The sequence below is a fragment of the Lytechinus pictus genome, chromosome 15, assembly GCF_037042905.1.
Source record: "Lytechinus pictus isolate F3 Inbred chromosome 15, Lp3.0, whole genome shotgun sequence".
NCBI lineage: Eukaryota > Metazoa > Echinodermata > Echinoidea > Temnopleuroida > Toxopneustidae > Lytechinus > Lytechinus pictus.
This window is the reverse complement of record NC_087259.1, coordinates 25,517,370-25,545,271: the sequence shown is the minus strand read 5'-3', so window position 1 is coordinate 25,545,271 and position 27,902 is coordinate 25,517,370. Positions and strand designations below refer to the sequence as shown.

At 35.6% G+C, this 27,902-nt stretch overlaps 1 protein-coding gene across 1 annotated transcript; it reads left to right on the top strand.

Annotated features, from left to right (window-relative positions):
* Nucleotides 1–56: 56 nt before the first annotated feature.
* LOC129277983 (breast cancer anti-estrogen resistance protein 3 homolog) lies at nt 57–27,441 on the top strand. The gene is made up of 8 exons (XM_064110527.1): nt 57–414; nt 3,311–3,434; nt 5,068–5,173; nt 11,070–11,097; nt 12,526–14,247; nt 18,116–18,216; nt 21,039–21,207; nt 22,530–27,441. Exons 5-8 carry the CDS (start codon nt 12,553–12,555, stop codon nt 23,073–23,075), a joined length of 2,511 nt encoding a protein of 836 aa, XP_063966597.1. The 5' UTR covers nt 57–414; nt 3,311–3,434; nt 5,068–5,173; nt 11,070–11,097; nt 12,526–12,552; the 3' UTR covers nt 23,076–27,441.
* Nucleotides 27,442–27,902: the final 461 nt, after the last annotated feature.

The window sequence follows — 27,902 nt, the reverse complement described above, 5'->3', positions numbered from 1 at the left end:
AAGTCAGAAGTAAAAAGTTTTATGTTGCAGACTACAATGACAATAGAGAGAAATCTATGCTTTGTTTATGAAAGGGGGTGGGTGGACTTTAGGTTCACTATTCAGATAGAACTATGTCAAAACTTACTAGTGCAGTGAAAGGTATCTATTGTGAACCTGTTAAAACTCTTCTGCAGTTTTCTTGAAATTGTAAAGCTTCTTGCAAGTGTTGAAAAAAGACCCTCAGAACATTTCATGCTGTAATCTATGACAGGAGATTGAGCCAGTGTGGAAGATTGATCTATATAGGCCTACATCTTTGTGAGCAATAGTGAGAGTTAAACTTTCTGCATATTTTTGGCTAAACCCCCCTGGGATTTTGTGATTCCTCAAGTTTACATTCTTAATCAGAACTTTACATGTAATTCATAAAGGGTAAGCAATTCATTATGCTATCTTATATGTTTAGTAATTCTATTGTTATCCTGTTCAGTGAATTGTGGTTCATATACAACTACTCTCATATGACAAAAGTATGTGTAATTATGCCATTTCCAATGTAAAGCAACTATGATCCCATGCATTTGTAGTACATACCCATTTAAACAAATCACCAGCTGGAAATGGAATGTTGATTTTGTTTCGCCATTTTGAACTGAAAGAATACTCTGAATCAGTTTGTACATCATTACTCACCTTGGTATTTATTGTAATGTTTCCATCTAGATCAAGGTAAAAATCATCTTTGTTTGATTTTATATATAGATTGACAGATTAGTTTCTTTCCTCTTGTCCTTTAGATGCAACTATCTTGATTCCATTGTGATCCATGAATTCTTCAATTCAGCTGATTCTGTTTTTATCATTTGAAGCCTTTAAGATGTACTCTCTCTTTTTGTAGATTTAGTTATTCAAAAAATTTTTTTTAATGTATTTCATTTAATACTCAATTCATGCATGATTTGTTATTACATTTGATAATGTTTTTCCCCCATAATGGCAATGCCCCGGTACCAAGGGACAGATTACCACATACCTATTAAAAGAAAGTGTAGTTATTTGTTTGGGTTTGTCAAATCACTTTGAAAGTCATTATGGGTAAAGGGTGAATATATTTTAAGGCAATAAATCATATTCATCTTAATCTTTGTGTTTGTTTATTTGCATGATTCTCAGTATTTGACAATCTCCTTTAAAAAAAACAGCGGAAATATGTACAGTAAAGTTAAAGTTTTCTTGAAGTAAATTTTGCTGTGCTGATCAGCGATATGATGCTTTGGGTGACTGTCAATGATATACATGTATAAAACATTAAATCCTGCGATTGTGTCTTCACATTCAACAGTAATACACCTGACATAAATTTGTAATATTTAATTGATTTTTTTTATGGGAACCCAGAGAATCATTACGACCCATGACACTTTAGTTTCCTCTGATGTTGTGATTTGTTGCAAAATTATATGACATTGACTGATACTTCTTCCTGGCTATTTCCTTTTCCTTCACATGTATGAAACATAAATGAGCATGTGATCTTTCCTTATATTTCTTGTTGATTGATGTACAAAAATTATTCCTAATTTTGAAGATCCTTTGAGGTATTCATTTTCTCCACCATAGTGACGGCTGCGAATGGGGGGGGGGGGGGTAAAGGTGTGGGCACAGGCGCACCCTAGTCTGCTGTGCAAACCCTTCACTTGAGTTAAGGGTCTAAATCAGTGGCAGATCCAGGGGGCACATCTGGCCCGTGCCACCCCCTTTTGAGAGCCATAATCAACATTTTTGTCTCACCTGCATAGCAGAGTGAGACTATAGGCGCCGCTTTTCCGACGGCGACGGCGGCGGCGGCGTCAACACCAAATCTTAACCTGAGGTTAAGTTTTTGAAATGACAGCATAACTTAGAAAGTATATGGACCTAGTTCATGAAACTTGGCCATAAGGTTAATCAAGTATTACTAAACATCCTGCCTGAGTTTCATGTCACATGACCAAGGTCAAAGGTCATTTAGGGTCAATGAACTTAGACCATGTTGGGGGAATCAACATCAAAATCTTAACCTAAGGTTAAGTTTTTGAAATGTCATCATAACTTAGAAAATATATGGACCTAGTTCATGAAACTTATACATAAGGTTAAGCAAGTATCACTGAACATCCTGCATGAGTTTCACGTCACATGACCAAGGTCAAAGGTCATTTAGGGTCAATGAACTTTGGCCGAATTGGGGGTATCTGTTGAATTACCATCATAACTTTGAAAGCTTATGGATCTGATTCATGAAACTTGGACATAATAGTAATCAAGTATTACTGAACATCCTGTGCAAGTTTCAGGTCACATGATCAAGGTCAAAGGTCAAAGGTCATTTAGGGTCAATGAACTTTGGCCAAATTGGGGTATTTGTTGAATTACAGCCATAAATTTGAAAGTGTGTTGGTCTAGTTCATAAAACTTGGACATGATAGTAATCAAGTATCACTGAACATCCTGTGCGAGTTTCAGGTCACATGATCAAGGTCAAAGGTCATGTAAGGTCAAAGAACTTTGGCCACGTTGGGGGTATTTGTTGAATTGCCATCATATCTCTATAAGTGTATTGGTCTAGTTCATAAAACGTGGAAATAAGAGTAACCAAGTATCACTGAACATCTTGTGCGAGTTATAGTAGTTTTCAAAATCAGCACTGCTGCTATATTGAATCGTGTGATGCAGGTGAGACGGCCAGAGGCATTCCACTTGTTAATGTAAATATGCCGTTCTTCCATAAGTGTTCCCCCTACCTTTTGAAAGTCACAGCATATATTTTAAATGGGAATATGATGTTCATACACAAGTGAGGACCTTTTTTTGCCCAATTTGTTATTTTTTTGCCTGGATGAAATGACCTTCATTTTGGGGTGAAAACCTTTTTTTTTCCTTGGGGAAAATGTGCCATCCCCCCTTTGGAAAATCCTGGACCCGCCCCTGGTCTGAATGTGCTGCCTACTTATGCCTTGTGTACTAAAGAATTGCAACAGCAAGTTTTGTATGTGCTAGTCTTTGCATGGAGACCCACTTGTTGATCAAAGTTTCAATCAGGGTTTGTGCCTGCAGACTAGGCACATCCTGCAACAGCCTACTTTTTTTGCTTGTAAAAAATGTCAATGATGAAAGTTTATTATATTTTCTCAAAATGTGGCTGTTATTTTATATTACTGCACTCATACTAAGTAGCTAACTGATTACAAAATCTGTTTCTTTGTCTTGTCTATCTATACATAAAATTTGAGCCTTGCACAACACATACTAAAGTTCACTTTTTCTCTCTCTTATGATTCCTACACAGGAACTACTGCATTGGACTGAGAAGAACTTATTAGATCTTGGTATCCGTAATGCTGCCCACCGTGCAAGACTGGTGTCTAATCTTGTCTACATCAGAGAGAAGCTCAAACGGACAAGTATAGCTGGTACGTAGATCAAGTCAGCTTTTTATATACCTACATGTCTGCACACATAAATGCTCTGCATGTTTATGGTGGAAATCAAGGAGTGTTTTTGAGAAACATACTTTTCTATATTACAACTGATGACCTTTTATTCTGGTAGGAATCTGGTCAATAAGGATCATGCTCATGTGAAATTTAACTATACAACTGTGGACATCTTTTCAAGGGCTGTCATCCAACATGGAGTAAGCAAACCCTAAGACTTGAGACTATTTCCTGTGGTTCATGAACTCTCATTTTAAATGTGAATGGGGCATTGCAAGAAACTTACATTAAGTTCAAAATTAAGGTTAGTCTCTAATTGCAAATCTATTGATTAAATGCAAATTTGTAGTTGATTACTTGCAACTACCCTTTACACTTGATTTTAAGGAATTTTGCTTGATTTGCCTATTCATTTGAGCATTACTTTCATGCAAAACCCCGTTAAAAGTGTTAGGTTTTCAGTGTGCACACACACACACACACACCCTACCTCACATGCACCCACACATAACAATAGAAACAGAAGGAGGATGAATGGACTAATGAATTGAAGCCATGTTTGTTTGAAAGGCAAGTGGTAGTGAAACTGAAAGGGGTCAACATTTTTTCCAGGGGGGAGTCAAATATATTGCTGTACACATGCCTGACCAAAAAAACATGTTTAAAGCCTGGGTGTTTTTTCAGTTTTGGACGTGGTCCGCGCGTGGACTCGTTAAGGGTATCAAAAACACTGATTTTCAAGAAAGGGTGGTTTTGAAAGACTGGTCAATGACTCAATTGCGGGGTCAAACGTATTTAGGATATGTTTTTTCCCCAAAGCTTTTTTTAAGACTAGCCTAACGTGTTTAGGGTATATTTTTCCCCCAAGCTTTTTCCCCCAGGTCATATTTTGACAAAAACTTATTTAGGGGCCAAAATGTGTAAATAAAGCCCGCGAAAAAGTTGTTTAGGGGGTTATTTTGCACACAGAGAAAAACTTGTTTAGGGGATGTTTGGAAATTCCTTGGTCACGCGTGTGTACAGCAATATATTTGACTGCCCCCCCCCCCCTTGGCCTTTTTTGGTTCATGGGAGGAGAATATGATCTTGATTTTATGCTGATAACAGTGTGTGAAGTGTATGTTTTTTGCATGCTTGTCATAATCTTCAAAAAAGTAATCTATCATATCCATGAATGGATACTGGAAAGCCCCCCTCTGTTATAACATCCATATCCGTGGCAACATACTTCCACAAGTTTAGCCAAGAATTTTATGCGTGAGCCATTGAAGTGGATTGGAAAGGTTAAGTAAGGTTTATTAATGGAAGGAAGGGATGTGCACTTGATTAATTAGCTAAGCCTCTTATACGCTAAAGTGCCATTACAGTATCTTCATTCTCCCTGACAGGTTATTGGGGGAAGCTCTATAGATCCTCATTTCAAGATATTGTTTAGTAGTAAGTCAGAGAGGTGGCACTTTGAATATTTAAAGTCTTTGTCAGGTAAATGAAAATAAAAAGTGGCCAAGTCCCAAGAATTGACAGCAGTCATGTATAAATACATAACAGTTTCATGAAATGGCCCTCATGAGTTCTTATCAACCACTTTTTAAAATCTTGTTGTCGCTAGGTTCCGGATTACCACCTCTTGCCTCGACTCCTCCCCGTTCACCTAGGAACGTTGGTTCACCCAGCCAAGGACCAGCATCACCGTCCAGGATTCATTTTAGATACAGGTACGTCATTGATTCCTGTATTTAGTAGCAGGTCCAAGATTACAAAATTGTTGCCCCCCCCCATAATAAAAAAGGTAAACCATGTATAATTGGTTACTGACATAGCAACGCACTTGGCTATTGTATAATCAATTGAAAGTTCATTTATTCTATGTAAGGGCCCATATCCCTGTTCTAGCTAATGACCAGTCATGAGCAATATATGCATCGAAACCTAGAGTTTCTATATCAGGGGGCCGACATGTATTTCATGAAGTCAATTCATTTCAGCTACCCCCCCCCCTTTTTTGGGTTGTGGTAATGTAAGATATAGCCTGCATACATGTAACAGGAGTGATGAGCGTAATTATAAAAAATAATTGCTCTTTTAATCATGTGAACAAATAAGAAATTATAAAGTTGTCTATTAGACTTTCTCAGGTATATATATAAAACCTTCTTTTTTTTATTCTGTGTTTTAGTTTTAAACGGGCTGTTTCTCTGTACTGTGGTGTTTGGAAAGCTATAGACAGGGCAAGCCACAAGTTCAACAGTAGTGTAGAATTCCTCCATACTGTCAGTGTATTCACCACAGAAAACAGTTGGTTAAACCACATGTAGCATGTCTATAACCTTCAAGGTTCCATTTAGATCACAGCATACATTGCATAACAGGTTGATAATTTAGTCAAAATAGTAACCTTTCACTATATTTGTCTCCGCATGTTTGAGTTATTTTCCTTATTAGTAGACAAATTATTTTAACATTGTTGATATCAATATTTGCCTTGTGATTTAGACCTGCAAACTTAGTTGTTGTGTAATTTTTTTAAAACTTTATCCCTAAGATGACACAAGTTTTTTTATTGAAAAGACTTGAAAGGCCAGTTTATATAGATGATTCAAAAATAGTTGTTCAAGACAAGAGGTCAACAAATAACAGTTTGTAATTGTTCAAGACATTCAGACCAACAAAAATATGCAAATGTATCTTTTGATACAAATTCTATTCATCTAAATGGTGACTGCTGTTTGTTACCTCCATGGGCATTCTTAGGTTCATGGTTGCTCATCCAGTGCCAGAATAGCAATTGAATGCGGTTTTAATCACAAAATCTTTTACAAAGGAAATTTAAATGGTGTCTGACTGATGTTTGTTGTGCAGTAAAGAGCTGTGTGAAATGGTGCGAAATGAATTATTCTAGTCGCATTTCTTCCTGGTTGTTTTTTCATTTTCACCTATCGAGCTTGGTCAGGTATGAAATTTCTCACTGAAATGAAAACACTGCCATCCGTCTGTGCAAGTTCATTTGAAGTTGATTTTGAATATGAAACAAGATCCAATTTTAAACTTTAAGTCAGGGGTCTATATATCAAGATGTTTGCTACTTTCCTTTTAAAATTGACAAAGACTCATGATTGAACAAATTAAAAATATATTTGAGAATACAAAGTGATGTATTTTTTATAACCGTGAATAAAAAAAAAGGTCATGGATGAAAGCAAAGACCTTGCTGCGAACAAACTAGATGGCATTCTGCATGAATTTTATCAGATTTTACTTTTTTTTTGTTACAAAAACTTTCATTCCTTTTATAGTTTCTTCCTTTTTATAAAGCATTTTCAATCATATATTTGCTTTTCCTATCTGATGAATATGACAATGTAAAATGAATATTGTTGGAACTATAGAGGAATATTTTTGTCTAGTTTGTCTTGAAAGCAAACTTATATATTCTGTTAGGATGCATCCTTCGCTGTCATTGAGAAAGAAGACGGTGAATGATATTTTGATCCTTAGTTATATATATTCCTTGATGGTACTTCTCTTCGTGTCACCATAGGATCCAAATGGTTCAACTATAGGTTCAACTATAATCATTTAATTTTTTTTGGTATTTTGTAGTACTTTGTGTATTTAATATTTTTAGCAGGTTTTATGTGCCCCAAAAGATGAGGTAAATCAAGCATGATTGATTATAAAGTGAGTCAATTTTTAATTGGAAACTTCTGCTTGTCTGTTCTGTGCTCCCATTTAGGTACGATCGCACTTTACCTTTTGTTCCCCTGATGAAAATGCTCCTAAATTTATTATTTTATTGGCAGACAACCAAGTAAAATTACAAGGATACTGAGCATGTACATGTCTTCTTTTCTAAAACTGTAGAGAGAATTCATCACAGAAACGATTTTAGAGCTTTTGTCTAGAAAGATTGAGATTATGAGGTAATGCCAATCCATCATGTTTTTCATAAAAGTTATCTTGCAAAATGCAGCTCCCATTCAGAATAGTTGCGTGGAATATTCACAAAATATTTGTAACCTTTTCTAAGAAAAGTCTTAAATTTTCTTCTTCCGCATCACAGTCATTATACCAAGAACCAAAAATTTTGTACAGTTAAGTAAGCTTTCCTATGGAAGAAAGATGTGAGACTGATAAATCACAAGTTTTTGTATCTCTGTGGATAACTATTGACAAAGTATGATATTAGAAGAGACTTTCTTGACCCTAGTCCCCCTCATGCGATTGCTCCGGATTTTTTAATTCTGATTGAAAACAGAAAGTGAAATTTCTTGCTCCTCCATTGATTCAATTAATCTCTTTGCCTGAGTCACCCATAAAACCATTCACTCCTGTTGTGTAACAGATGACAGACTCCCCTTTGAGTTAGCAAGAATTGAAATGCACACTCATTACTCAGTTGTTCTTCAAGATGCTATCATTCTGTTCACCCCTGTTGTGTAACATGGGACTGAATTCCCATTTAGATAGTTAGAATTGGAATCTTTTGTAGTTCAGTCATTACGCAGGAGTAACTTCCAAATTAGAAGCGCGAGGATACCGGACCTCCTGTAGGAACCAGCAGGTTGAACAGGAAGAGGGTTATTTCCAGTCTGGTATTGGTATTCAGAATATGATGGTGGTGGTGGTGGTTTATGGATTTCAGGGGATTGGAACCCAATTTTTAAATGTGCTGTTTCTCAAAACTAAAGGTTTGTATTCACATTAAAGTGATTTGATTTATAAGCAAGGTTTGAAACCATGGTTGCAGGTGCTAAGTTTAGAATGTTCTGTGACTGCATACTTTTATCTCATCAACATGCTTAATTTACTCTTGTTGCAATGGTTTATTGAAACTAGATGAATGGTAGGAGTCAGGTGTTAATTAGGTGGATATATTTTATCACATTTAGATATAAAATTGCAGATTTAAACATGTGTTTTAAAACTAGATCTAAATTATTGATTGAAAATGAAAGAAAATGGTAGCCCACTGTCTATACTTTTTGAAAGTTAAATAAGTTTTTCTTGATAGACATATCGCTTCCAGCAATTATTAGATTTAATTAAAAAGTGAGAATTCATTTCAATTCCTCTAGCTTCCGTAATATAAATGAAATAGAGATGAAGGAACGGTGTAATTTAATATATTTATCACTCATTTGAAAATTTAAGCAGTTATATGAGAGATTTCAGAGTGTCCATACCAATCTACATCAAACCTTTCAGCCCCTCCAATCCATACCATTTCACATCTTCATTTTAGACCCTTCCAATCTATACCAATTCACATCTTCATTTGAGCCCCACCGGACCATACCAATTCACATCTTCACTTGAGCCCCTCCGATCCATACCAATTCACATCTTCATTTGAGCCCTCCGATCCATACCATTTCACATCTTCATTTGAGCCCCTTCCAATCCATACCATTTCACATCTTCATTTGAGCCCCTCTGATCCATACCATTTCACATCTTGATTTGAGACCCACCGATCCATACCATTTCACATCTTCATTTGAGCCCCTCCGATTCATACCCATTCATATCTTCATTTGAGCCCCTCCGATCCATACCAATTCACATCTTCATTTGAGCCCTTCCGATCCATACCATTTCACATCTTCATTTGAGCCCCTTCCAATCCATACCATTTCACATCTTCATTTGAGCCCCTTCCAATCTATACCATTTCACATCTTCACTTGAGCCCCTCCGATCCATACCAATTCACATCTTCACCTGAGCCCCTCCGATCCATACCATTTCACATCTTCATTTGAGCCCCTCCGATCCATACCAATTCACATCTTCACCTGAGCCCCTCTGATCCATACCAATTCACATCTTCACCTGAGCCCCTGTGATCCATACCATTTCACATCTTCATTTGAGCCCCTCCGATCCATACCAATTCACATCTCCATTTGAGCCCTTCCAATCCATACCATTTTACATCTTCATTTGAACCCTCTGATCCATACCAATTCACATCTTCACCTGAGTCCCTCTGATCCATACCAATTCACATCTTCACCTGAGCCCCTCTGATCCATACCAATTCACATCTTCACCTGAGCCCCTCTGATCCATACCAATTCACATCTTCACCTAAGCCCCTCCAATCCATACTCAATCTGGCTGGCTACACTCCATGCTTTGCCTCAGATTGAGGTCATACCACCAGCTGAGCTGATGACTGCATGGTTATCAATAACAATCTGATTCACCGGTCTCAAGTTCAATAGGCCTGTTCCCATTATTCCAAACATTCAGCGTAATGTCTAATTTTGATCCGTTCACATCATTCAATGACGTACCCAAGGAAAAGCTTCATTTCGTCTTTTACCTCAGCCTCCATCAATGCTTGAGTTTCTTGAATATGTAGGTGTATAGGTTTATACATACATTATCATAACGCTGTTAAAGGATATCTCCCTTTGGGTCTTAAGGTTGACTTTCTTATCTTGAGCATTGGAATCGTGTCATCTACAGTATACGCCCATCTGAAATTTAAGACTGTAATTGATTGTGTGTCTTTTTCATTTGTGTCTCTTTTCCAATTTCCACACAACTGACGGAACTTGACCTTGTGATATGACCAATATTACGGTTTATGTTTGGGAGCGCCTTGTGATCATTGAGTTTTTACCTCCATATTGTGATTGATCTCTTTTTACGTGCTTGTTTCGGTCTGGTGAAGACTTTTCCAACGAGTGGAATACCACAGCGTACACACGTGCCTTCAGGATAACGGAGCTAGTTTAGTAACAGTGGGGGTGTTCAGAAGACTCGAGGCAGAGTTTCATTCTTAGTTTACAACTCAAAGAGGAGAGTTGCTTTTGGATTTTACGAAGGGCCTGTTTCGTGGATTTTACTGATTTGTTTTCACTCTATGTATGTAAAGATGGCAGTTTGTTTATCACCTTCATACGATTATGACTTCTTGCCGTATTGGTATGTCTTTCTTTCTCTAATAAGTTTGTAAATTTTGTATTACATACTTGTATATGACATTGTTTTCTCACTTATCATTCTGTCGTATTGTGGTATGTAGTAATGGATTAAGATTTGCAGAGGAGTTCATTTTAGGTAGATAGATATGATTTTACCACCATGTTGGGACTTAGTAATCTGAAGAGAAATCACAAATGACTTATAGTACCACAAATATGTACATTACATACATTCTTATCTTCTAAGTGCAAATCTAAAGAATCGACTTACATTTACCAAATTTGTTAAATTTCCATTGTTAAACTAATTAAAAGTTGAGTAAATTTTCATTCATGTTGCATGATTCCTAAGGAATCATGATGACAATGCTTGTAGGCATCTTGTACACAGTTGTGTGTTTGCAGGCTTAAAAGGATATTTTCATTTATTTTAATTTTTATGAGAAATGTTTATTGCTCTAATCCAAAAAATGCATTTAAGCAGAGAAAATATTTTTCTTTGTTTAGTTCATAATGGTGCCTCAAGAAATCCTGTTATTTCATTTCTTTAATTGATTTGAGTGACATACTGATATGTTCCAAAATCATATATAAATGTACGAATGATTTCACTTTGAGAGATCATATTACACTGTTATAATAACAAATGTTTATTTGTTGTTGTTCATATTCACAGTTCAATACCAGAGGATCAACTCAGTAAGGTTAGTACATCTAATTTTGATTAAAGTAATGTGATTCTGTATCTCTTAGTTCAAATATGATTTCCAACCCATCTCTAATCCATTTTCGCTACTTTATTCCAATATTGAAACTAGCCGATAAAAATTTGTTGTTTCTGATTTGTCCTTGAGTTATGTGGGCTATAGAATTCTTTCGACCATGCAATAACATCTGCAACAAATCAAGTACATTCATATTTTTGTGTCTGCTGGTAATTACTCATGCATACAGTATTGAAGAAGAGGTTGAGTCTAGCTTTAAATAACTTGATTTGGGCATATAAATTCTGTACAGCACTCGAGGAATAAGATTCACAATAAGCACAGTATACCCATCCCTTCTCCTGTATTTTGTAAGTGCAAAGAGAATTTGACAGAAAATGAATGAATATATGAGGTAATTTTTTTTGCTGGGATACAGTTACAGTGAATTGAGTTGGGAATTATCCTGGAACTGTCTCAGATTCCAAAACTGCCTGAATATCATCCCGACCCCTGCTGTGATAACAACACAAGTTAGAAGACAGCCATCATAGATGTAATTGATATGATGTATTTCGTAACCCTAGTCCAAATTGCACTCAAAATCAAAGGGAAGTTGAAGAGTAACTCGTAACACAAAGCTTAACAACTGATTGTATAGTTAAATTTTGCAATTTGTTGTACATAACAGTCAATTCTATCTACTGTAAAGGTGTTTTTTGCGATCAATTACTAAGATCTGTTCTACGAAGAACTGAATAAAGGATCTTTTCATGTTTTGAGAGGCAAAATCAATATTACATTATGAAACATTGCTTATACATGTACATGTATATTCTATACTTCTGGTTCAGGCTGAATGACAACCCATTAGACAGTCCTCTGCTGCACTCAACAAGGGACATTTTGGGGGCGATTGGCCCTTTTCCCTCTTGAATCATTTCTTTGTTGTCCTTGTATGGATGTGATTCAAGAGAGACACAGTGAGGAATGCCCTTTGCTGGAGCTGGATGTAAAATGTTAATATTTGATCCAAGGATTATCACTCTAGCTTGTTCTGTTTAGTTGTGCTATTGTCATTGCTGAGCAAATATATCAGGGATTCTACAAAATGAGATCTTATGTGATCTGTCTGCTCATAGTCTACTGTGCATAGCAGGGGTCACATGTTCTGACAAATCTTACAGAAGAACATTATATACTGTATGTGTTTATAAACATTGTATAAACATTAATTCCAGAATATGATTAATCTCATCTGTTTTATACATCACAGCATTTTGAAATAATTTTATTTTGCTTTAATAGAAGAGCGACATGTTTGTAATGTTTTGTTCTATCATCAGAATTTGCTCAGTTTTAAACATCATATAATCTGTTTAAGCTATCATCCTCAGTAATATTCTCCTTTTTATATTCTTCATGCAGCCGCCTCCGTCACCAGTCAGGACCAAGATGAGCCTTCAAGACATGTCTCCGGATGACCTTCGCAAGCTTCTTGAAGAGGAGTTCAAGCTCCCTAGTGAAGACGTTCGAAGCCATGCCTGGTTTCATGGGGGAATCAGCCGTGAAAAAGCTGAGAAACTCATTCGAGAGAATGGCGATTTTCTAGTGCGTGACTCTATTTCCAAGCCAGGAAATTTTGTGCTGACAGTCCGATGGAAGGCTATTCCAATGCATTTTGTTGTGAATAAGGTAGTTCTTAAGGCTCACTCACCATATGCAAGCGTCCAATATCAGTTTGAGAAAGAGTGCTTCGACACGATCCCTTCGCTTATCAAATTCTATGTTGGAAACTGTAAACCAGTGTCTCAGGCATCTGGAGCCGTTATCCAGCGCCCAATTAACAGAACTCTACCACTGAGCTACACTGACAATAAATATGCTGCAACCAACAAGTCACACCCTGGTGGGTACATCTATGGACAACTGCAGAAGAAGGTTGTAACCCCTCGTAGGGGTTCAAATGGACCTGAAGGATTGAGGCAGAGGTCTGGCAGCAATCCTACCCCATTTCATCTCAATGGTGGGGTGGAGAAACAACTTGTGAACCGTGCTGACAGTCATCCATTGCTAGGAAGAATCTCACCGTTATCTCAGTCAGAATCCTCACCGTCACCATCTCCATTGTCAAGGGAACAGAGGGGTTATACCAGGACAGGCAGTGAACCCATATTGAGTCCCAGTAGGGAATATGGACAAGTAGGACCAATTGAAAGTGACTATGCAGAGACTAAACCTTGTTTGAATACATCAACTTCAGATGATGAAGGAAGCATATCAATGACATCAATCGATGGATCCTCAACAACTGCATCACCTTCCAGGGTTCCTTCTGTCTCACCTACACCACAAGTACAAGTGACTCCAGACCCAAGTGAACAATCACAGCCAGAAGACAGTGCTGATGCCAAGGACACAACAGAGTCAAAAACAGAGGAATCAACTGTGTCTCCAACAGAGTCTGTGGCAGTGGCTACAACAGAGTCGCCAACAAAGTCTCTGACAGAGACTACAACAGAGTCTGCGACAGAGTCCACAACAGAGTCTGCAACAGATTCTACAACAGAATCAACACTACAGTCAACGTCAGAATCAACCATACCTTCAACCATGGTGACTACTACTGTCGAGACCAAAACTCCATCGCCCAAGATCACATCTTCTCTTGTGAGACCAATCATAAGAGAACATATTTACAGTGAGATTGATCATCAAGAAACTGTTATAGATCCTAAAGACTCAATTCGATATACCATGTTACATGATGAAGATACAAGTCCTGCTATCCCACCGATCATACAAGATCCTCAAGAATCATCACCAGGCCAGATCGAAGGACAGAACCTTGATGTGAAGCCAAGGAAACGTGTCAATTCTGGAACGCGATTCTCGGTTCTTGATAGTGACTACTCACGGGTTACACACCGGTCATCACCTAACCATCTTGAGAAGAAACCTCAAACCTTGCAAACTATTCTTCCTCTTAGAGAAACAGAATCTATCTTCCATCCCCAAGACTTTGTGTCGTCGCTCTTGGAACCTGAGAACAAACCTCTTGATAAAACCTGTATGGATACCATCAGACAGATGATGCTTGATGCAAATCCTTTAGCCCTTGCCAGACATCTTACACTTGTTGATACCGAGGTAAGGTCACAATTAATTTAAGTCTTTTATTTTTAATACTTTGTAATCTTGAAGTCAATTGATAAAAGCAGATCCCCCATTGGTAACAATAAGGTTGGACTAAACTTACTTTTTATGTAAGACCTAATGCCTTAATCACATTTGTCACAGCCACCGTGGATTCTGAAATATCTACGACCAACCTGTGATCTGCGGCCCCCACTACATCCTGTAAAAATTAATGATGTGCCAAAAAAGGCTACTTTGAGGCCGCCACAGATTTTCTGTCATACTTGCCTCTTTACTTTTGGTACATCCAGCTACCTATATGCTAGCTATTGAGCAATGTGACTGAGAGGTATGAGCAGCTAAAAAAAATAATGTAAAATCCCATTTTCACTGATTATTGATAATACAAGTAATCTTTTAAAAGTAATAATAATTTAGTTATTTAATTCTTTGCATATAAATGCTCATAACCCATTTATAACACACAATTTATTGACTTTCTTTTTCTATCACCTCATTAAAAAACTATATAGTTTTTTTATTGGATCTGTAGGTTATTTTTTGTGAAACTCCTACATAACTTTATTGTTTATGATCTTTCAGTTTCATAATGTATCATCAATTTCTAACTACCATATGGTCATGCCCCATTGTGTGGGGTAATTAAAGGAAGAGAGAGAGAGAGAGAGAGAGAGAAGGGGGGCAAGGAGTGACTGATTTACTGTATTTGTTTTCCTTATTCTATGACCAGTTGACCTCATGGCCATCAGTTATTTACCACAAACCAAACAACAACCATTCACCCTACTCCTTTCCTTTCAACTCTAAATTAATCATTAATACCACATCAATTATTAGTATTGGGACCACATCCTGCATGTGTTGTGTACTTTATCCTTATAGTCATTTCTACAACATTTCAGGAACATTTTGTTTTCCAATTTTAATTCATTTTGACATTCAAAGACAACAATGTTCATTCACATACATATACTCTTAATCAAGCTTGTTGCAGTGATATTCTATCATCCTGCTGCATTATTTGGAATCCTAATTTTGTACTACTTTGCTATACAGATGAATTTGTCTTGAGAAGTCAAGTATTTTTTACCATTTAGAAATCTATTTGACTTTAATGAAATTTGACTTATAAGATGTGAATAGCATGTTTTGGTCCTGGTCTGAAAATATAATTTAACTTGCGCAAGGGTGACTTAGACAGTGGCTTCTTTATTGAAATCTATAATAGTATATCAGCTACATAAGGAAATAGTATTGCCCAAGTACTAACTGTACAGCGCGTCCCAAAAAAAATGTCCCCCTGACATAGGGCTGAATTAAATCGAAAATGTGGTAGTATTCTCAAATAAATGTTCATGAGTAGAAAGCTCATTTCATGATCTAACTTATATGAAAATTTCATTGGTCGCGCTTCAGCGGTTTTGAATACACACTCTGTTACGTAACAGTGGTGCATTTTAGGCCATTCGAAGTTTGCAGCATTGATGCATTTCTGCAGTGTCTCTGGCAAGCCATGTTAACCCCCATTTTTACATCCAGGATCTGAGTAGGGACATTTCCCTAATCATATCCAGGCTCATCAAATCATAAACTTTTGCATGTTCAGAAGGACAAGAAACATTTTAAAAAAAAATTATGATTGATAAGTGGAATCAGTGTACCAACTTGAAAGAAATGTGAATGATGGCTGAGTAAAATAAGCTGAAATATAAAGGGGAATACAAAAGTTTATCACCCTTTGCAACAAAAAAACTTTACCAGAGAAAAATTTGCTTGTTCTTTTAAACAGTTAAATTGAATTAACTTGCCTTCAGTAGCTTATTAACTAAAAAAAGGAATGAAAAGAAAAAAGCAGTATTGTTGGAATTAGGCATCAAACAGACATGACCCGTTTTCTCAATTATTGCGCATTTCCCGTTATCAAACATGGAATGAACTGTCAAATACTGTTTTTGCCCTTCAGAACGGGCCTTCTGAACATGCTCAAGGTTGTGATTTGATGAGCCTGGTTAGATCAAGGAGATTTCCCTGGTCAGATCAGGGAATTCCATGGTCAGAATGGTCAAAGTGGGTTGATATGCGAGAAAGTGCAGAACACACAGCAGTGCTGCATGCATGCAAACTTGGAATGGGCAAAAAAGCACCACTGTTACATAATAGACTGTGTATTCAAAACCACTGAAGCGAGACCAATTTAATTTTTATAGAATTTAGAACATGAGATGAGCTTCCTATTTTTATACATTTCATTGAGAATAATTCTTGTTTTTTGAAGTAATTTAGCCGTATATCAGAGGGACATTTTTTTTGGGACGCGCTGTATGTGCAAGATTTGTACACAAATGCCCAGAAAAACACAGAATGTACAGAATGATATGTTTGCTTCGTGCGTTCAACTCTGACTAAAATCCTCCATGGATTACCTTATTTGCCTATTACCTGGCCTTCAAACTTTGATGTGTGTTTTGGTTAAACATTAATGTCTGACACTAGTAAACATGTAACAACAACATAATAACGCAAAGAAGATGTATGAATTGGTGTACTTATTTAGACCATGCTCAGTAAATTGTATGAATCTGTATTTCATAGATGGGCACCAAGCGCCTTTAAGCAGCTGGAACTAAAGCCAGGGCAATAGTGCATTATGCGTTATGGGATAGACAACTAAATAATCAGCGCCTCATAAATACAATACATATTATTATTATTATTAACTTAGAGATCAATGAAATATCTGATATCTGCACAATTGAGAGACCTTGAAAATAATTTTTTTAAAGGATTCTTCTCAAAACTGTTGGATGGACTTACATGTATATCAACTCCCACTCCCCCCCCCCCCCCCATGAAAGATGCACCCTCGTTCAAGCAGAACAAATAACAATTGTGTTGGCATGTACAGTTTTCTGGTGCATATAGGGATGTAATCATGGCCGGACACAGACATTTTGTCGGGGGATGGGGGGGGGGGGGGGGGCAAGACGCATATTAAATAATTTTTGAAGAAACTTGAAAGTGTGGGAGAAAAGCTGGCCATATAGGCACTTACTTTTTCTGAAGTGATATTGAAGTATTTTGTGCACACTTTTTGTACATTTTGTGAACATTTTCAGTAAAAAAGCATAAGTTTTCAAAATTTCTGGGGGAAGGGAGCAACTGCCCCCACCCCAATCCCCCTGCTTACAGCCATGTATGTGATATTTTAAATAGGCATAATAGAATGGGAACACCTTCAAACTATGCGAGATTAGGAAGGATACCACCACCCCTCTCCACACCCACACACACCCAGACGAGTGAAGTAAATAAGTAAACAGTCCCAGCTGAATCTATTTATCTAACTTTGCCATTTTGATGTGAAGTGTTGGTACCTATTGAAGGATTAAGGTGTAAGCATCTTAATGTTTGCCAAGTCAGAAAGTCTTCATGTTGTTCCTGAGAAGTTTATATTTGTCAGATTTAATATGAGGCCTGGTGTATGGTATGAACAGGTTATCACAGTTTAATCTAGAAAATTAAGGACATGTAAGTTTTTATGAAAGTGTAGATATTTTGATCTCTTATCAGAAATCAAATGAATTGAATGTAATCGGGTTAAATGAATCAGAAAAGAATATGATACAGTTCTGTAAGAATTTCCAAAATGCTGCATTTTTTTTGGAAGTTGACAGAATATCAATTTTTAAGATCTTCATAGTTAGAATAGTCTGTCAACAGGTTTCTTGTTTCTGCTTTTTATATATTCATATGAAAATCTTGTTTAAATAATGTGATTCTTGATGATTTACAATAAAAACATCAATTTAAAAGAAACTATGAGTTTTTCATCTATTTGCATTCCTTTGTCTACAAACAGGTATGTAGGATAGGACATGGTAGTAACAACAACTCAATGCCAGGTTTGGAGTTACTCTGCCTTCCTCATGGTGGCCAATTCAGATTAGACATCATTGAAAGGTATAATAACTTTATTTTGATTTTCATCAGTGATTGGTCATCGCAACTAAAGGGGAAGTTCACCCTGGTGTGAAGTTGTTATAACGAAAGCAGAAAAAAGAAGAAACATACTGATGAAGAGTTGACGAAAGTTTATCAAAGATTTATAGAGTTATGGAGTGTAAAAGTTTTGGTTTTGTGATGTGGTCATGTGATATAAATTCCATAACATGCAATTTTCTCAGAAAATTGAGAATTATTTTACTTGTGCATTCAATATATCATCAGTAACATCTTTCTATATTCTCTTCTATATAAAAGTATTATCTGTCATCATGAACCAATGAAATATGAGAATTCATGTGGGACGGCTGCTGCATATGATATCACAAATTATTATTTTTTTTAAATTCATAGTTCTCTTATTTTTCAATTGATTGTCATCAAACCATCAGTATTTTTTCTCTATTTTTTTAAACATTTGTGTCATCAATGTGAACTTCCCCTTTAAAGCAGTTAAAGCTGAAAATCCTCCTTTGGGATGAGTTTCCTTTTACTTGAATACTGACAAGTTTGTAATTTGTATATAGTATATCCTATATTTTATGTTATTAATCATTCAAGGGCCCTGCTCACAAGCCTTGTTTTTAAAGGGGTCCTAAAACCAATTTGTGTTATAATTTCTAATTGATACGTGTTTATGTACTCATATGCATTGTATGTATATTTACTTTGAATATAATGTGATGTTTTGGTGTTAAATAAATAAACTTAACTTGAACTTGAATATTCAAAATGTAAATTTGAAGCATTTGGTAAGGGTTCTGTTTTATACTTTTGTTGGTAAGTCAAGATATTGATTAACTTTAGAGAAATTGTGTTTACCAGCTGTCATAAAAAGGAAGGTCATGGTTTTAGCCCAAGTCTCTTTATGTCAATCTAACTTTAGGAATAAAAAGTGATATTTGGACAGGGTTTATGACCTGTTCTTTTATGATGATTTTGATTCATTTAACTAAATTACTTTAATTGAACTTTTTAAAGATATTAGCAATACTGGATGTAGTGCTAAGTGCTGTACTAAAAAGACATGTGATGCAATGATATGGGACCAAACAGATGAGATGTGAGGAACTTTATCTGAAAAAATAGCTATCTCATATATAAAATTATTTCCAACAAGTATAAACAGGAAAAGAAAATTTCAGATTTGTAATTGAACTGTATTTCAGATCTTGTGATTAGATTGGAAGGAAATGGATTATAAACACTATATCATCTTACTACCTTAAATCTCTGAATAACAAAATAAAATTTGTTTTACCCCATGCAAAGCTTTCTTGGCAGTATATCTGGTTCTGAGAAAGTTCTTATGATCTCAACAATGTATTTTTAAAATACTGTAGGTAACACAGATTTTATTACTTTCTTGAGGTAGTTATCAAAACAATGTGATCATTTTATCTTCTGGAATTTTGATGAAAACGATAATGATGTTTATTATTAAGGATAGTAAAAATATTGATAGTGGTATCATGGTAATTATCAATAATACAAAAACTATGCATGAATTTGTACACCACCATTTTCCATTTTGGTGGAACTGAGAGAATAAAAAATTGAAATCAAAGTTCTAGAATTATTTTGTGCTGACAACACAAGAACAAATACTTTCTGGTATTGTGTGTCAAATGCTAAGGATGCATCAAACATGTGTGTTGTTTTTATCAGTAGGTTTTGGGAATTGAACAGAAAGGCTTGGTAACTTTATTCAGTTTGAAAATTATCAGTATTCAAAACCAGTGTTGTTAATCTTGTTCACCAATAGCAAAATAATGAAAAGATCAGTGAATATATTCAGGCCAATAAAACATCTTTAATGCATAGTCCAGGCAAGCAAGCTTCCTAGTCCGCTTTAATAGATCAGTTGGTCATTTTTCCGGGGTAGTAGCCTAAGGAATGGGTTGGACCAAGGTGGAGTTTCCTGAATAGGATTTTAGTTTGAACCTGCACATTTCCTTTAAGTCTAGTCTATAAGATTGGACATTTCAGTTGTATCTAATAATGAGCATAAAGAACACTTGTTAGTTGAAATTGGCAGCCGAAGCCGAAGTAGGGTCTTCACATCTGTATGGTCCGAGAATGTTTCATTGTTATTTTAAGAGCACCTATTTCCTGGATAGATAATGTCCACGGTTGCTTGAAGATATACTAAGGGCAATAAGTGACTCTTTTAAGCATAAAATCCCTTCTGCATCAGGACTATGATATTGGAAGTCATTGACACTTAAATCTCATCTTTTATTTCTTTTTCTTATCTCTGTCAAGTTTGCTTTTTGGTGTGAATGCTAATTATGATTTTATTTGATGTTAAGTTGAACCACATAATCTTAGCTGAGATGATTTGAAGGTCATTAGGGACTATTAATTATTTTGATGTACACTGTATGTACGTAGTCTGCAGGCACAGACCCTGATTGAAACTTTGATCAACAAGCGGGTCTCCATGCAAAGACTAGCACATACAAAACTTGCTGTTTGGGCCTACAGTACACAAGGCATGAGTAGGCTGCAATTCAGACCCTTTACTCGAGTGAAGGGCTTGCACAGCAGACTTAGTCACTAGCATGTACACTTGCACAATAATTATGCTCAGTATAGAAAATAAATGTCTTCTACAGTCAGAGTGTGACAACACTGATATTTCTCTATAATAGTGTTGTGATCCAGATTCGTGGATAGGTGAATTTTTATTTTTCAAATTCTCTGTGGAATTCATGCTGTTGTTGTTATATCCATAAATACATATTTCACTTGATACTTGTTATTATTATTTTCCCCAGGCACAATTCACTGAAGATGTTTTGTATGGCAACCCTGTTAACGTGTGAAGATTTAGAGGTTAGAGTTCAAATTCTCCACCAATGGATTCAGCTAGCGGAGACGTTACGTGGTTCCCTTGGTAACTTATTCAGTTTCTCTACCATCATGGATGCCCTAGCAACCAAACAGGTGATACATTATTCTGATTATAAACTTATCACATTTATCTTTTCTTTTTAATTGCACACCTACATCAATCTGAAATAGTTGATGTATGTAGCCCTGTCAATCTCATTAGACACAGATTTGGTTGGTTGTTTGTTTGTTTTATTTTTTAGCAACTTGCAGCATTGTAGCTGTTTTTTCTCTCTCTCTAGAGCTGTCTGTTAGCCTTTTTAAAAATCGAACAGAAAATGGTGAAGTCCGTCCATTTAGATTTGTCCATAAGGATTAATCCATGAAACAGCTACAATAAAGTAAATTTTGTCCATGATGCACAGCTTGGTTTACTGTGATAGTTTATTTATTTTTTATTTATTTTGTTTCCAGTCAAAAGACAACAAGAATATGTACAATAGGAAGAAATTACCACCGACTAGTGCCTAAGGATGACTAAAAGAAACACTAGTTTCTGTTATGAAGCTCTCCTCACTAGTCGGGGTCTACAAATATTCAAAAATAAAATCGATATAAAATAGCAATATATGTTTAGATGCATTACTTATTAAAACAAAGAACTTAATAATACAGAGTGTTTATTTCCATGTGCAATTATAATATCCAGTCAATATGATAGTTGATATGTAGTATTGTTAATCTAGTCTTCCAGAGAGGCCCTGTTACTCCTACTTTAGCCCAAGTCGCTGTTTTCTAGTGCTTATTGCATTCAAGGAATTAATCCCGCTGGGTAACCATTCCCCAGTCCTGGGTTGAGTGCAGCACAATGTGGATATTCTTGCTGAAGGAAATAAGATGAAACAAACAGGATAGAAAATCTGTTTTAGAAATAATTACCAGGGTTTGAAGGACATTCAAGGCCATAGGGTTGGATGTCCTTTGATGTCCTGTGTTCTTGAATGTCTTTTGATTGGCTTCAATCAGGCTCTCCTTTCGATTATCCGGACACACAGTTTTGCATCTCATCATCAATTTCTATATCAATATTTTTTGCTTATGAGAACAGGGGCCCATTGCAGAAAGAATTGCAATCAATCGTATCTCTAAAAATCATTCGCAACTTGATTTTCTACCAATCAACAGCGCGCATTAGGGACTTGTGATTGATTTCTTTACTTGCGTTTAAACGCAACTCTTTCTGCAACGGACCCCAGGGTTCCATTACTGTCAAACTAAACTTTAAAAAAAAATCAAATGCAAGTTCATTTTCTCCCAACCAGAAGTGTGTGTTTGGCACTTATAAATCGGGTGCCTTTAGGCTGAACTATTTCTGCAAGAATATTCTCAAGAATATTCTGCTTATGCCATCTTTCTCCTTGATCTATCCTTGACAGGTTGCCTATCTGAGAAGCACATGGGACCAACTGAGATCTCGTTTCACCAACACCGCTGTCAACTACGACACCAAGTTACGTTCCTTGCTGAAGTCCATCAATGCTGGTGAGAACGTGGTCCCGCTTACCAAGACCAGCCTTCCACACATCCTACCCATCATCCAGCTCCTGGAACGGGACTGGTCCACAGCCCTGGACCGAGACTGGTCCCAGACCGCCACCAAGGATGTCTTAGACTCTGTTCCTAATGGTGAATCATGGGAGGAGTCTGCTCCATCCTATGGCCTAGACATCATCCTCAGTCATCTCCAGAACGCTCATATGTTGGCCCAACAGACCAATCTCTACCGTATCAATGCTCATGCTAAACTTGCTAAACATCCACCAGAAGAAGGTCTCTTGGATGCATTCAAGACAGAGCTTCATCTAAGGCTCCTATGGGGGAGTAAGGCTACCACTGACAATGCTATGGAACGCTACAGACTCCTACAACAGGTGCTCAGTATCATGGCTCAAAAACTGGAGTTTGCGAGCAATAGTGTATGACGCAGGATATGTGCTACATACATCATTATAGAGAAACAACTTTCTTGTGATGACTGTAAGAGAGATGCTCTCTTCAAGCTAATACATGGACATCAAACAAGCTCAAGTTTTCTCCTTTTTTTCAGAAGACCGTAATCAAATTAGGACCCCAACAATTATTAGAGACCGTTACTTAATCAGGTGTCTTTTGCGAGCCTAATTGATAAATGAAATACAAGAAAACTATTATTAACCAAAGTATTTTAAAAAAATTTACTGAATCTCCATTTTCTTAAACTCTGACAGTGATTTGAGGCTCAATGAACTATATTTCTACAGAATATAAGCAAACATTGATTTTTTTTAGGAGTTTTTTTTATTGAAGAGCAACATCTTTTATTCCATTCTAATGAAACTAAAAGTAATATTTTCCATCCAATATTGCTGAGATATTAAATTGTTTTCTATTGATATGTATGCAGGTAAAATAGACTCAAAGTGAAGAGCAATAAATGTACCCTTTATCATGATGAAGAAAAAAAATGATTTTGAAACTTAGTTAATAAGTTTTCATCATGTGTAACAAATGTTGCATATTGATCTGAATAAATATGTTTGGTTTGTATTCATTTTAAAAGAAGAAGATTGTTAAATATATGTATAATTTACAGCATTTTGTATAAAAAGAAAGTATTGAAGTGTATAGAGAGTTCTTTATATTCAGATAAATTTCTGTTAACTGCCTCTGAGGGTGTTTCACAAAGAGTTAAGTCTGACTAGAAATCATGCTTAGTGCCAATGTCCTTGTGATATCTAACGTGTGATCTCATTGGTAATTACATGATAGCATGCATCCCCTTAGCACAATCTGACCAATGAGGTGATGGGTAATATACTGTACCACTTGAAATTTAAGTCTAATTTTCAGTCACACTTGAATCTTTGTGAAACACCCCCCTATTGATTAACTGTAAAAATAGTGTACAGATATAAACATTATGCAGAGTAGAAAGTATATCCATAGATAAAAGTACCAGTCAGTGCGTATATGGTGTGTTGAATGTTCACTTCCCTTTTTGGCATTATTTATATGTTTATTTTTAAAGTTTATACTTAATCTGCAATTTGAAATATAGGTTTGTGACTAATTTGCTTTCCTCCTTACTTTTGTTTTCTCTTATGGTAATGTCAAATTAGAAATATGACTTGAAAGTGACTTGACTTTTGGGATTTTGTCATGCGAAGATATATATTTAAAGAATGGTTGTGTTGTTCTGAGTGAATAACATTGATATAGCTATCATATGTGGTAGATTGAGGTAATCAGTAGGATAAAGGCAACACATACATAAACTATAGCCACCAGTGTGTGCAATTTTGTATGCATGCAAATGAATATGTGGTATTTTCACGATTATTTGATATGCATTTTTTTTTTTAAAGCACATGAGTAAAATAACCACCTACATGTAAAATTTGAGTAGAATGTTAGGATATAGTTTCTTCATTCTAGATGTAGAACGGAGACAATTTGGCAGAAGGTTTGATGAAGTATGCCTTTTGACCTAAATTGTCAGATTTTCAATTTTCAGTTTCACTCTACTTTTCTTGAGTGCTGTCTTCATTTAACAATTTTGCAAATGTGAATGTTTATGCCATACTTGATGTAATAATCCCTTTGGCAGCTCATACAGAAGCTATACTGGGATGACATCACCAAGATGAAAAAAATTTAGCCACAAAGTTGTTTTGTTTCATTCATTGTATTAATTTGTGCATAATGGTCGGCCCTTCTAAACTATTGTCTAATCCGGCTGGTCCCGCGTCTGCATCTAGAGACATCCCTATATACAATGTATGCCATTTATGTACCTTATTTTCACATGCCTATAACATGGGGAGTAAAATCATCATTTCTTTGCATTAACTAGAAAAAAGAAAAGAATGTGAACTTTCTTGATGATTCAATATCTACCCATAATTTTTTTAATCATAGACCTTTAAAACCCGTTTCAAACAGGTGTGCTTTTTGAAAACTTGATAATCTGTAAAAGGCACGTTTTGTTAAAATAGCATTGAATTGAATTGATACTCATACACATTCTAAAGGCATCTTGTATTTCTTGCTTCATTTTCTTGTTCCCTTTCTTTTATTTTCATTCAAAGCTGCCCATAATCATGTTCATTCTAGTAATTGCTATTTAGCTGCCATTATTATAACACTGTGAAAGATTGATATATGCTGCTTACTGCACTTTTTAAAATTTCATTTAAACTCACAAACGTTAAGGTTCATGCACGTAGGTCTTAACTGCCATTGCTAACACCTGACATTGTATTCTTTTGTGTTGTCATTTTACTTTTTTTAAACAACTTTCTTGCCAAGTTTTCAAGCCATTTTTGTGCTTATCACGCAGTGGTGCTTATTTTTATTCTTAAGGTTGGAAGATATTCGATTGATGTTGCCTGTTTTTGTTATTTTTGTCGTTGTTATTTTCGTAGCATAAGGGTTGCTTTTCGTTTTGTCATTTACTTGTTAAGGTTTCTTAAACATTGTGGGCATATTAAACATGTGTACTTTTTATCTTCAAGGATTAAGATTCCATCTGCGTTTTAATAGTTAGCCCTGTGTAATTATCAAAATTGTATTCTTATTTATCTGTTATTATGGCAATAGCTTTTTAAATGTTTTATTTTCACCTTTTTTATTGCATTAGGTGAGGTAAAATGGCAATTCAGTTTTGGTAAGACCTAAAACACAAAAGTAATGGGAGACTGTCCAAATTAATGTGTTGAGTAGCAAGAACTAGGCTTGATAAGGATACTGTGAAGCTAAAAAAGAAAGAAAAAAAGTGAAAAATGCAAGAACTTTAAAAAAAATTACAAGATCTTTATGCACTAAACGGGATGTTTGTGGTTGTATGTCTATACAGAAAAGAAATGAGGGAGCGGTTTTACCATGACGATCGAATGAAATGCCATTTTATTACACATTGAGAATGCAGTCATTGATTTTAATAGCCCAATGTAGGTCGAAAAGTGTCCCAGCTATTGTGGTTATTTCAGAAATACACTGGCACTGTGTGATAGTTGTTAGTGGAATATCTTCTGATCTCGCACATGTACATGTATCTTCATATATTCAATATAACAACATATTTGATCAGTAAAAGATCAATGTTTTTATTTTGTTACTGATGTGTAATGTTATATCATTCTTTTGTTGTATACGTTAATTGTGTTACATTTGCTTTACATTAGTGGGTTTAATGGCTTTGACAGTAACCAGTTATATTCATATGACAGTTTGAAATATTTGAAACCATAATTTTTTCATGTGACCCTGTTTTTCCTTCATAACAAGCACATTTGACATCCTGAAATTATCAAGAGAATACAAAACTAACCTTTTGTGTCTGAATATTTGTTCATATATAGGTATGTTTAAATATATTACTGATCATCTTTCAAAATATATTGGCTCTGACTTGAAAATACATTCATTTTCTTGTAGCTCAAATTGGATAGTAGGGTATCGACTAACATATGTATGCGTGCTTGATTATTGTGACTGTGGTTTTTAAGCATATGATAATGATATAATCCCAATATTCTTTTCTGGATGCACTACATTCTTTGTGGATGTTAATTTTTTTTCTTATTTAAAGGGTTGCATTACATGACACTATTGAATTAAAATCTGGTAATACTGTGACTTTGAAACTATTGGGTCATGAAATATTACTTATTACAATTTGTAAAAAAAAAGTGAGTTTCTACCTTTTATTACCCCCCCCCCATCAATGCTTTGCGCGATAAGTCCAGATTGCAGAAATATAATTCCTGACTTTACTCTTACTCTTGCACAACTGTTAAGATTAGCATTATAATCAAATGAGGAAACATTTCTTTGTGTGCAATAATGAAAAAAAATAACTGACCAGAGATTATGTCCTTCCACAGAACTTTCTTGGCTGATTTGTATTTTATTCAAAATATTACATGTTATGCAGTGGATGTGTATCTTCAAGATTTATTGATGAATATAGTTTTGACCTTGCACATCAATTTAGTTTCATAAAGTACACTAAATTTGCTTTCTTTATTAACAAAAAGGTAAACAAAATGAAACCATTAAAGAAATCAGAAAATAATGACAGGTTTTTATATAATAATATTCTTGCTAGCACACATTGAGTATATATGTTATGTTTATTCTTGTACATGTGTCTGGCTATATTGCCTTATAATTGAGATATAGTCATGTAAATGCACTCACTATTCATGGTTTTTATATTTCTTGTTATTGTATTTTTTTCTTGATATACATGTATATGAAGCCAATGTGATTTTATTTATTTTCCAATAAAAGGAAGTATAAACAGTATGTCCAGTTGAAGCTACCTCCATTCTTGTACACATAAGGACATAATACCGTTTTGGGGATAATTATTAGACCTTTTTTCTGTTAGGCTTCCATTTGATATGGGGCCTGTTTCATAAAACTTGTTATAAGAACCAATTTGCAATAACAGTTTAAAGCTACTGAAATAATTCAATTTGATTGGCTGATAGTAAACCTATTATAGAAATTGTGCATTTGTTATTACAACAAGTCTTAATGATACAGGATCATAGTTCATGACTACTTTCCAAGATGTACATCCATCTATGGGGGAGATTTTTCTTCTTCCCGTTTTCAAAATCGCCCCCCCCCCCCCCCCGCCTCTTCTTGTAGATTTTCCTTTCTTAGGAAATAGATGCCATTATTGTAATTGCCTTTTCCAAAAGATGTAAATTACATATCCCCATGAAACTGACTTTGGCATCAAGAATAGTTCCAGTCAC

Excerpts from the sequence above, each read along its gene's own strand:
- LOC129277983 (XM_064110527.1), top strand. The coding sequence starts at position 12,553 with ATGAGCCTTCAAGACATGTCTCCGGATGACCTTCGCAAGCTTCTTGAA. Across the intron at positions 18,217-21,038 it reads AGATTAGACATCATTGAAAG|GCACAATTCACTGAAGATGT; the intron begins GTATAATAACTT and ends TATTTTCCCCAG. Across the intron at positions 21,208-22,529 it reads ATGCCCTAGCAACCAAACAG|GTTGCCTATCTGAGAAGCAC; the intron begins GTGATACATTAT and ends TATCCTTGACAG.